The sequence below is a fragment of the Octopus sinensis genome, linkage group LG11 (assembly GCF_006345805.1).
Source record: "Octopus sinensis linkage group LG11, ASM634580v1, whole genome shotgun sequence".
Lineage (NCBI taxonomy): Eukaryota > Metazoa > Mollusca > Cephalopoda > Octopoda > Octopodidae > Octopus > Octopus sinensis.
In genome coordinates, this window is record NC_043007.1 from 61,865,759 (window position 1) to 61,876,816 (window position 11,058).

Genomic DNA, 11,058 nt, shown 5'->3' on the forward strand with positions numbered 1-11,058 from the left:
TAAACAGGAAGAAATAAAATCTAACCTTCTTCCAGTGTTGCATCTTCTGGTATTGCAGCAACCCTCCTGAATGGGGGTAGAACTGCTCATTCCATGTTCAAGCTCCCTCTAAACCTTGCAAACGAAAGAATCTCAATGTGCAACATTCCCAAAACCTCTGCAGTAGCAACACTTCTCCAACAAGTTTGCCTCATTGTTTGGGATGAGTTCAGTGTCACATCGTGGAGCTCCAAGACACCGTATCCTCCAAGACATTAAAAAAAAACAATAGCACGCTCATGGGAGGAGTAACAGTTCTTCTCGCAGGACATTTTCGTCAAACGTCGCCAGTTATCCTCAAAGGATCAAAAGCTGATGAAGTCAATGCATGCTTCAAAAAATCGTACATTAGGAGACATGGAAAAACTTCATCTTACACGCAACATCAGAGTACTTCTACAAAGTGATCGTACAAGCTTCTTAAGATTGGTAATGGGTTATTAACATTCAACTCAAGAGCTCAGCTACATGAAATTACATGCCGTCAAATGATACTTTTTCTTTGGAATCTATGGATAAAGTATTTCCTAATTTACCTATCAATTACTCTGATGTAAACTGGCTGTGTGAAAGAGCTATACTTGCTCCAGCTAATGAAATGGTTGATAAACTCAATCATGAATTTCTTCAAAAGTTAACAGGTACATCAGAAATGACTTTCGATCAGTTGACAACAGTTGATCAAGATCAGGTTGTTCAATACCATGTAATCATGAAACCCACAGGGATGCCACCGCATAACTTGACACTAAAACTGGGTGCTCCCGTTATGCTGCGTAGGAATCTTGACCTATCTCACCTGTGTAATGGAACTCGCTTAATTGTTACTGCCATGACGCCATATGTGCTACAGGCAACAATCATAACAGGTGGTCACAAAGGAGAAAATTCATTATTCCAAAAACACCTCTCATACTTACAGATGTCCCATTTGAATTTAAGATGCTTCAGTTTCCAGTCAAACTAAGTTTGGGTATTTCAATTAACAAATCTCAGAGTCAGTCCCTTAATCTATTTGCACTTGATCTCTCTACTACATGCTTCTCCCACGGCCAACTCTATGTTGCTTGCTCGTGAGTTGGAAGCAGCAACAATTTAGTCATTTCAACACCAACAAGAAATTACACAATGAATACTGTTTATCCTGAGGTGCTTCACGATTTTCAGTTCTAAATTCTATTATCATTACAATTTGGATATTTTAAAATAAAATATAGATATTTTGAAATAATTATGAGAATATATCTTTATATTTATTGTTTACTAATCTGAATAAGAACAGCAGTAAACTGGGCAACGTCGGGTCATTCAGCTAGTAAGTAAATATTACAGCTTACTCCGAAGGCGGCGAGCAGGCAAAGTCGTTAGCACGCCGGGAAAAATGTTTAACAGCATTTCGTCCGTCTTTACGTTCTGAGTTCAAATTCCGCCGAGGCCGACTTTGCTTTTTATTCGTTTTGGAGTCGATAAAATAAGTGCCAGTTGTGCATTGGGGTCCGATGTAATCGACTTACACCGTCTCCCAGAATCAAATGCCATAATTTGAAACCAATATTACAGTTTAATACCTACCAAAAGGCCGAAACAAACAATTTATAAATGACTCCTCGGATACTTGTACTGTAAAAATTATAACTTATTTATCACATTTTTCTGATGCACTGAACGGTTTAATGATACAGGCATATTACAAATTTTCTGTCTGATTATCTCTTTTGCACATACTAGTAAATTCCTAGAAGATAAGTACCACATTGTTAACTTATTCACTACCAAATCTCCACGACGTACCATTGTTTATTCGCTTGAAACATTTTATAAAATTGGAAACATTCTCCCACTCCTTCAACTATAATAATCCTTTGTACTGTAAGCACAAAGCCTGAAATTTGGGGGCAGGGGGCTAGTCGACTCCATCGACTCCTAGTGCTCAAGTGGTACTTACGTCATCGATTCCGAAAGAAAGAAAGGCAAAGTCGACCTCGGCAGAATTTTGACTGAGAACGTAACGTCAGCTAAACTGTCCGGCGAGCTAAAGATTCTGTCAGCTCACCGCCTGCCTTTAAACTGATAATATTGGTTTCAAATTTGGTACAAGACCAGCAATTTCGGAGAAGGGAGTCAGTCAATTACATCGACTCCCAGTACTCAACTGCTACTTATATTATCGACCCCGAAAGGATGAAAGGTAAAGTCAACCTCGGAGAAATTTGAACACAGAAAGTAAAGACGGACAAAATGGTGCTGAACACTTCGCCCGGCGTGCTAGTTAATCAGGTGGGCAGCGGGGTTGAAAACGAAAAGTTTTAAAAAGAATGATTTTTAAAAACTTTTCAAGGAAAACTATATGGATTGTTAACAGTACATATGTAATCCAAGAAGATATCAGGACAGTCACTTGACGTGAGAGAAATAGCAGCCAAATTCTCTTCAAATCACACCCAAGTATCTTAAATCAGTAGAGAAGACATTGAACTATCTATCTATCTATCTATCTATCTATCTATCTATCTATCTATCTATCTATCTATCTATCTATCTATCTTTCTATCTATCTATCTATCTATCTATCTATCTATCTATCTATCTATCTATCTATCTCCATCCTTCTTCCCTCTCTCTCTCTTTCTATCTCTCTATATATCTATAAAAACATAAACACAGACTCCCGTACGTGCATTGCAAACATGCACACACACACACACGTACACACACACGCACGCGCACACACACACACACACACACACACACACACACACACACACACGTAGACACGCACACACACACGTTGCCTGATTTGGCTGTCATTTCCAAGCGAGCATGATTTTGTTGCATGTACCACACTATCGTTAGATGTTTTAGGTCCCTGTGTAGTCGTAAGTAGACATAGACACCCTATCAGACCTCTCAACCTTTGACAAAGTGGAACGTGGGGATGTGACTGCTAAAAGGAAAGAAAGGGCAATATCAGCACTAGATTGGTACTCATTTTTAGCAGAGCAGAATGAAAGATGTGCCTTGTTCAAGGATACATTACACCGCCCGTCTAGGAACCGAACCCACAACCTTTTCACCGTAAGTTCACTAGTAAGCAAGGTGCCTCCACATATGCGCGCGCGCACACACACACTCTCACACATCCCCCTTACACACACACACACTCCTCTCCCCATTTGTATACGTACATACATTTATACACAAAGACGAGATAATGTACATATTGCATAAACAAGGGGAAAACCGGTGTTTACCATAACATCGGAGAGGAAGATACCTTTGAAGAAATCAAAGAAGGCATATCTTTCGTGGAAGGAACTTTGCTGATGCAAAGATATGGCGTGGTATTTGAGTGCCTTGTTGTTGTTGCTTTTTGTTGTAGTTGTATGCGAGTGTGTGTATGTGTGTGTTTGTGTGTGTGCATGTTTGCTTGTGTGTCTTTCTTAAGATGCAATCTTAAAATGAATGGGGGGTGGGGACAGTTCTTTCAAATAATGTAATGGAAAAACGTAACAATCGCACAAAAATACATCACAAATTGACATAATTTTTATCACATAATTCCGTAGTCATCCAGATAGTAATCTTGACAGATATGAATTGTTGCGATAATTAAATTCCTACGTTACGAAAATAGTAATACGATGTGACCTAATAAATGTAACAGAAGTTGAAGATTTTCTATCAGCAGGGATTACCCATGTAATTAGTTGTAAAAAAAGAAAAAAAGCTTCCTTTGGAGGCGTTTAAAACTAAAAACAAGTAAAGGAGATAACTTTCATAAGATCAATTGACTGAAACCTTTAAACAATATAGACAAGAGTTGACAAACTTTTTTCGCTCCCCCACTTTGCTTTTACCAACACTCTTTTAAGGCCCCATACCATGCTACGATTCAATGAAGTTAAATATACTCCAATCAAAAAAATTACTACCGACGAGCTGATCACGATTAAAAGACTTTTACACATGAGTCATTTTATAAATATAATATGGAGTATCAAAACAAGAACAATATTTCCGCCATCAATATTAGTTTCAAATTTATGCGTGTGTGAATGCTTGAAAAAGAAAATATAAATTGTGATTAATTACTTTAGTGTCCCAAGAATCTTCGTGGTTATTCTGACGTGGGCCGTAAACCAGTTAAATGCTACTGGGTTCTATGTTTGGCTACGCATAACATTTTTTTCTCTCTCTGTGCTGCTAAATATCTATTCTGGGTAGCACACAACTAATAAAGTATATGTTATTTGTTATTCTGGGTAGAGAATAAGCAAACAACAGAAATAGAAACAAAACAAACAACAGCAGCAGCAACAGCAACAGCAACAACAACAACGGAATTAGAATATGAAATAATAATTGTATTCACTGTAGCAACATTGTGAAATAATTCGTGTTTGTTTATTTCTCGTAATGGAAAAACAATTGAACTTCCTTATTTACTACACGTATTTTCATTAGACACATGACTAAAGCTTCGTCTTTTGGAGGATGGGGTAAAGTTTAATCTATATAATCGGTATCAGAGACAAATGCTTGATTTATTGACCTTTGAGGTAGGAAAGGCAAAAAGCAATCAAAATTTGAATCCGAAAGGACGGAAGACTAAATGTTCCGATGTGTTTAAGGTAGGTACCCAAATAGATCGACTACCGTCATCGATTTCGTGTCGCAGCTGTTAATGTTGATCCCCTTTAACTCGGCACATAATTTAGTGAAATCAAAACAGTGTATTATTAATATTTATGAATTTCATCTCGGATGGATTCAAAGTCAATATCCACCCTGGTGGAATTGAATTGCGGAACTAAAAATACAACCTTCAGTAGTTGAAGGTATTTAGTACTTCATTGCAACCATTTCTGTGAAATCTGGCAATAGAACAAGTAAAATAAATTTGTTTTGATTAATTGCAAATGCAAATTTTGTGGGAGGGCGGTGATATATGATTTAACCAACTCCAGTATGTTACTGTACTTATTTTATGGATATCAAAGGTGTTTGTAGTTTGACTCGAGCAAGAAGAAACATTTATGATTCGTTTTACTTATGATTTGTTTTATTTTATATCGCAATTGGCGGACATTTTAACGATGTTTGATATAATTAATGATGAGAGAATTACTATAGGATGTTAGGCGGCTTATATTTAATAATCTGAAACCCTGTTAGAAATTGTCATAATATTAATTTCAAATTATGGTACAAAATCAGCAAGGTTGTAGGGGGGGGGGGAGTAAGTCGATTACATCGACTCCAGTACTCAAGTGATACTTATTTTATTGACTCCGAAAGGATGAAAGGCAAGATCGGCCTCGGCTGAATTTGAACACAAAACGTAAAGGCAAGCGAAATACCACAAAGCATTTTGCCAAGCGTACTAACGATTCTGCCAGCTCACCGTGTTAAAGATTATCATATGTTTCAAATTTTGGCACAAGGCCAGCAATTTCGTTTCCTTCGACCTCAGCGTTCAACTGGTACTTATTTTATCGATTCTGAAAGGATGAGAGGCAAAGTCGATCCCGGCAGCATTTAAACTCAGAACCTAAACAAAGTACTAGGCTTACAAAAAAAAAAAAAGGCCTGGGGTCGATTTCTTCGACTAAAACCCTTTAAGGCAGTGCTCCAACAAGGCCGTAGTCAAATGACTGAAACAAGTAAAAGAATAAAAGAATAATATTAGTTTCAGTAAAATTTGAGTAGAATTACAATTGACTGAGTCATTAAGGGGTATGGTATCGTATCACTGGTGCTGAGCTGAGTCTCTGGGAAAGGTATTTAACTCTCCGTAGCAGAATATGCAAACAGATATCAAGAGAGGCATGCATAACTCTGCAGCAGAAAGCAGGAGAAATGAATAATCGCTGAAGATTTCATTAGTTGGCAGTGCTCTGCTCGAATATTGCCATGAGTTTGAAAAAGCAACCCCCACCAAAAAAAAAACAAAAAAAAACTCCCAGAACAGCCCATTCAAATTGAAATATTGCTTCATTAAGAAAAATCGGTGTCGACTTGGCATTAATGTAGACAGGCAAGCAATATACTAATAGTAATTACATTAACTGTACATCTTTTCTATTTTCTTGTAGCTTGGAAAGAGATTTATGTGGTCTAACACAGTTGCATCGTAGTGTAAGTACTTTTAGCTGTTTAAAACTTGTGCGCGCGCACACAAACCGACTCACACACACACACACACACACACACACCACACACACACACACACACATCTCGTTCCCAAAAGTACATAGTTATTAGTAACGAAATTTCTTTGAGCATACTTTTGCAACTTTAGGCATTGATATTCCATTCCGTTTTATCTCTCCTATATCACAGGGAAATTGGGGTATTAGAGACCAAGTCGTAAATTTACGACAGCAGGGTTTCAATACATATTTAGCCAAATATGTGTCTGAGTGCCTCCGTCCGTCCGTGTGTGTGTGTGTGTGTGTGTCTGTGTCTGTGTCTGTTTCTGTGTGTGTATGTATGTGTGTGTGTATTCCATTCCGTTTTATCTCTCCTATATCACAGTGAAATTGGGGTATTAGAGACTAAGTCGTAAATTTATGACAGCAGGGCTTCAATACATATTTAGCCAAATATGTGTCTGAGTGCGTGCGTGTGTCTATGTGTGTGTGTGTGTGAGAGAGAGAGAGGGGTAGAGAAAGAGAGGAAGAGTAGGTGCTGTATTGCCAAACGGTTAAGGAGTTCGCTTCGCAGCTACGAAGTGAACTCCTTGGGCAAGTGTTTTCTACTATAGCCTCGGACCAACCAAAGCCTTGTGAGTGGATTTGGTAGCCAGAAACTGAAAAAAGTCTGTCGTATGTATAAATTTGTGTGTCTGTGTTTGTCCCACCACCACCACCACCACCATCGCTTGACAATCGATGTTGGTGTGTTTACGTCCCCGTAACTGCATCCGATAAATTGCGAGCAATGGAGCGAACCCCTACCAACTTCTAGCGACGGGTTCGCTTCCCTGCTCGCAATTTATCGGATGCAGTTGTGCATCGTTAACCACCTAGAGGAGATGTCTTCTTAGGGTTAAAAAACCGCAGAAGAGTCCGTTCGAACGGACAGCCATGTTAAAATGGCTACGAATATCACAAAAATTAATAAATCGATTCTTAGAGCTTAATACCTTAATATTTTACAAATATAAACAAATTTTAATGTGAAACAGTTAAAGAATGAATTGCTCTAATTTTCATGGAATTTGAAAATGTATACTAACTTTTCGAATTTCAGATGTCTAAATGAGGAATATTAATAAGTATAGTGTTCCAGTGTATACTGTCAGTATAGCATCACCGAAAATAGCAAAATGAGAAAGTATGTGTTTGATGGAGGTGAGAAAGAGATGGAGTGATAACTAAGTCTTATAACTAAGTCTTTCACTCTCTCTTTTCTTGGATCCTCACTTCTTTTACCTCAGAGAGACATCGAACCTGAGTTTTTTTTTTTACTTCACGCATTATACCAGAATTTGGGATATGTGTACAAATTTCGAGACGAACAGACAAACCTGGGTGCTTAAAGATTTATTACACCATATTTCATAAGTCCAAAATGAATTTACTGCGATGCATAAAAATCTGCATAACGAGAACAGATAATTTTTGGAGGATATTGTGCTTCTTTTGCTCAGCAAAAGCCAATCTTCTTACCCTCTGCTAAGTTTAAAATAACCACTTGAGTTCTGCAATATCAAATGTAAAAATAAACTTAGCTATGAGAATGTTTACTTTTATTTTATCTTCTTTCTTAAAATCAAAATAAATCTTAGTTTTGTTTGTGTCTGTTTTTTTTTTCTTTTTAATAAGTGAGTATATCCGCATAACATTTTGAGGAATCTTGACTAGTTAGTCTAAAAATGCAATGACCGTCTCCCCCAGTAAATTCTTTCTCTTTTTCTATCTATCTATCTATCTATCTATCTATCTATCTATCTATCTATCTATCTATCTATCTATCTATCTATCTATCTATCTATCTATCTATCATTCCTTCTTCCTTTCCTTGTCTTTTATACTTTCTTTGACTACGTATTTAACAGCTATTCTACAACCATATAAAGAACTATTAATGATGTATCTTTCCAATGCTATTTAACAAACCTCCTTTTGGACAATTTTCAACAATCCTCTCTCCAACTTGAAATAGTATTTTGATGCCATCATTCTCGCATTTTTATGGTTATTTTCATTTTAACGAAAACATAGAACGTTTCTATATCTTAGTTTCGTTGTTGAAAAGTTTCTCAACTTAATAGCAAGAAAAGTACAATTATTGACTCGATCAATGACTCAAGATTCCAACTACGACATTTTCGACAGTACCTAAATCATTATCAAAATAGTGGTTCCTAATTTAGGTACAAGGTCATCAGATTCAATAGTTGACTGGTACTTTATTTTATAGATCCCGAGGGATGGAAAGCAAAGTGGACTTCGATGTTATTTGAACTCATGGAACAAATGCTCTGAATAACTCCATGCAATATTAGATAACACAGTGTATGAGTTTGATTTCATATTAGTCATGCTCAAATTTCTTCGTACTTGATTGTACACAAGTTAGCTGATATCCTTCTGGTCAGGATTGCGCAGCCCAGGAAAGCGAAACCGTTCCATGCTAGATTACGTAACACGGGGAAGCCAGATGGCTCCATTCTGGCTTACTTAACTCAATGTAACCTGACTAACCTTTACTGTATTACTTTATCATTTCATATTGAATTACAACGCATAAGGCACCAGGATGGCTTCTAACTCGGTCTTAGGTAATATTCTGTAACATAAGCTAGTAAATATTGAGATGAAATACATGAAATGAATAAGAAATTGAACAAACACTCTAGTAGGTCGTTCAGAACCGTTCAAATCTGCTTCATTTAACTCTAAAATCATCATTTCAGCGGATTGATTGCAGTATGTTGCAGAATTTTCTTGTACAACACCGGAAAGGTTGCCCACTTATTGGCGTGTCGTGTACATCTGATCGTGGAAGTTTTAATTGTTACATTCTACTCGAGAAGAAATGAAAAAGAAAGGAAACAGAAACTGACAGAAATAAATAGAAATATTTGATGAAAAATACTTGGGAGTAGCTGTGTGGTAAGTAGCTTGCTTACCAACCACATGGTTTCGGATTCAGTCCCACTGCGTGGCACCTTGGGCAAATGTCTTCTACTATAGCCTCGGGTCGACCAAACCTTTGTGAGTAGATTTGGTAGACGGAAACTGAAAGAAGCCCGTCGTATATATGTTTATATATGTGTGTGTGCGTGAGTGTGTGTGTTTGTGTGTCTGTGTTTGTCCCCTCAACATCGCTTGACAACCGATGCTGGTGTGTTTACGTCCCCATAACTTAGCGGTTCGGCAAAAGAGACCGATAGAATAAGTACTAGGCTTACAAAGAATAGTCCTGGGGTCGATTTGCGCGACTAAAGGCGGTGCTCCAGCATGGCCGCAGTCAAAAGACTGAAACAAGTAAAAGAGTAAAAGAGAGAATATGATTTGTAGTTGACTTTAGATCAGATTGAGGGGGAAATCCATCCCAAATATCGCTGAGTACTGAGTAAAGAATTCCACACATGATAGTCGGGATTTATGTTGGGGTGTAAAAATTCGTTTCTTTTCGATTATTCAGTTTTATAGCAAGTGACATTTTGCTCAAAATTTATTTCCTGCATTAATTTATTTGTGTTGTTGACCTATAGTCGAAGGTGTTCAGGCCATGAACAGCCCGTCTTTTTGTATATTAGGGATTACACTACCCAATCTTTATGTTACTCTAGGGTGTGATTTAAGAAATAAAAAGGTAGCTGTTTCCCGTGAATGAGTATGGTTTGGTAACATAGGCCATACTTTCGCTACTTTTTTTTTCTTTTAAGTGCCTATATAGTCGCCACTCTCTAAATTCTCCATCCCTTTACTCAGGGGCAAAATCCAGGATGTCATAGCTAGAGGAAGAGACAGCTGAACCAGCTCTTGGCTGGTATTTTTCAGTTGAGTGGACTGGAGCAACGTGAAATGAAATGCCTTGCTTAAGGACACAACACGCCTCCGTGACCAGGAATTGAACCCGTGACATTATGATCGTGAACCAAACACCGTAACCACCAGGCCTTGCGTTTTTTACGATTTGAGAAATCCTTGATATTTTCTTTCCGGTCAATCCAACGCATAGGAGCTTTGTATTCAAGTATTAAGTCCTTAAATAACAGGTTGGCATTCACTCCTGACAGGGATGGGATATACTAGAAATTACAATGTTCGTGATTTTCCCAAGCTTTTAGAAAAAGGAAAACGACTGCAATCTAGAACTGAAAGTGCATCGCAGTCTTTCATTGCTGAAAAATGTCTAATTACCTTTGGCGCTGTCATCAAATAATTTGCAAGTCTACAAACACGGACCAGAATCCAACACAAACATAAATTACTTATGGCTCCAACAATTTTTTTACAAGCTGTGTTTATATAAGATGCTTAAATAGTTTGTTATTTGCATTATATCATTTGTCAATAGTCACTCTCTCTTTCTCTATTGATATTTGTCGTAGAACTGACATGTAAAGGTCCTACTGTCTACTTAATTCGTTACTCACTTCGGTTTTCTCGATTTCATTCAGCTGCTATGATTGATAAGATTGACCGTTGCTAGGATACAGTGTCTGATTCGGTTAGCTATTTGTTTATTCAGGAAATATTCGCTGTTTCTGTTGCTAAGGATTCCGAAGAACCGAATCGAATGTGGTTTCCGATCAATACACATTACATAAATGGGTGACGAGTGGTTGCATATCTCTCAGTGGTAATTTAGAAATTTATAAAGACGCGTATCGTGGTACTAGAATTTAGCTGACGATGAGCTTAATTCGGGACTAAGTTTCCATTCCTAGTCGAAGCCTATTTATTTTACTTAAACCCATTTTAAAAACTCAAATTTTAAACGTTTCTGAGAAAAGAACCGCCTTCCCACAGTCCTATTCTCTTCTACATGCCTGTAGTT

The 11,058-nt window shown here is 37.5% G+C and overlaps 1 protein-coding gene across 1 annotated transcript; it reads left to right on the plus strand.

The window, feature by feature from the left end:
- The first annotated feature begins 517 nt into the window (after nucleotides 1-517).
- On the plus strand, nucleotides 518-1,006 carry LOC115217675. Its single transcript, XM_029787426.1, has one exon. It carries the CDS (start codon nucleotides 518-520, stop codon nucleotides 1,004-1,006), a length of 489 nt encoding a protein of 162 aa, XP_029643286.1.
- Nucleotides 1,007-11,058: the final 10,052 nt, after the last annotated feature.

Bases quoted from the DNA above. Each gene is read 5' to 3' on its own strand.
- LOC115217675 (XM_029787426.1), top strand. From the start codon at position 518: ATGCCGTCAAATGATACTTTTTCTTTGGAATCTATGGATAAAGTATTT.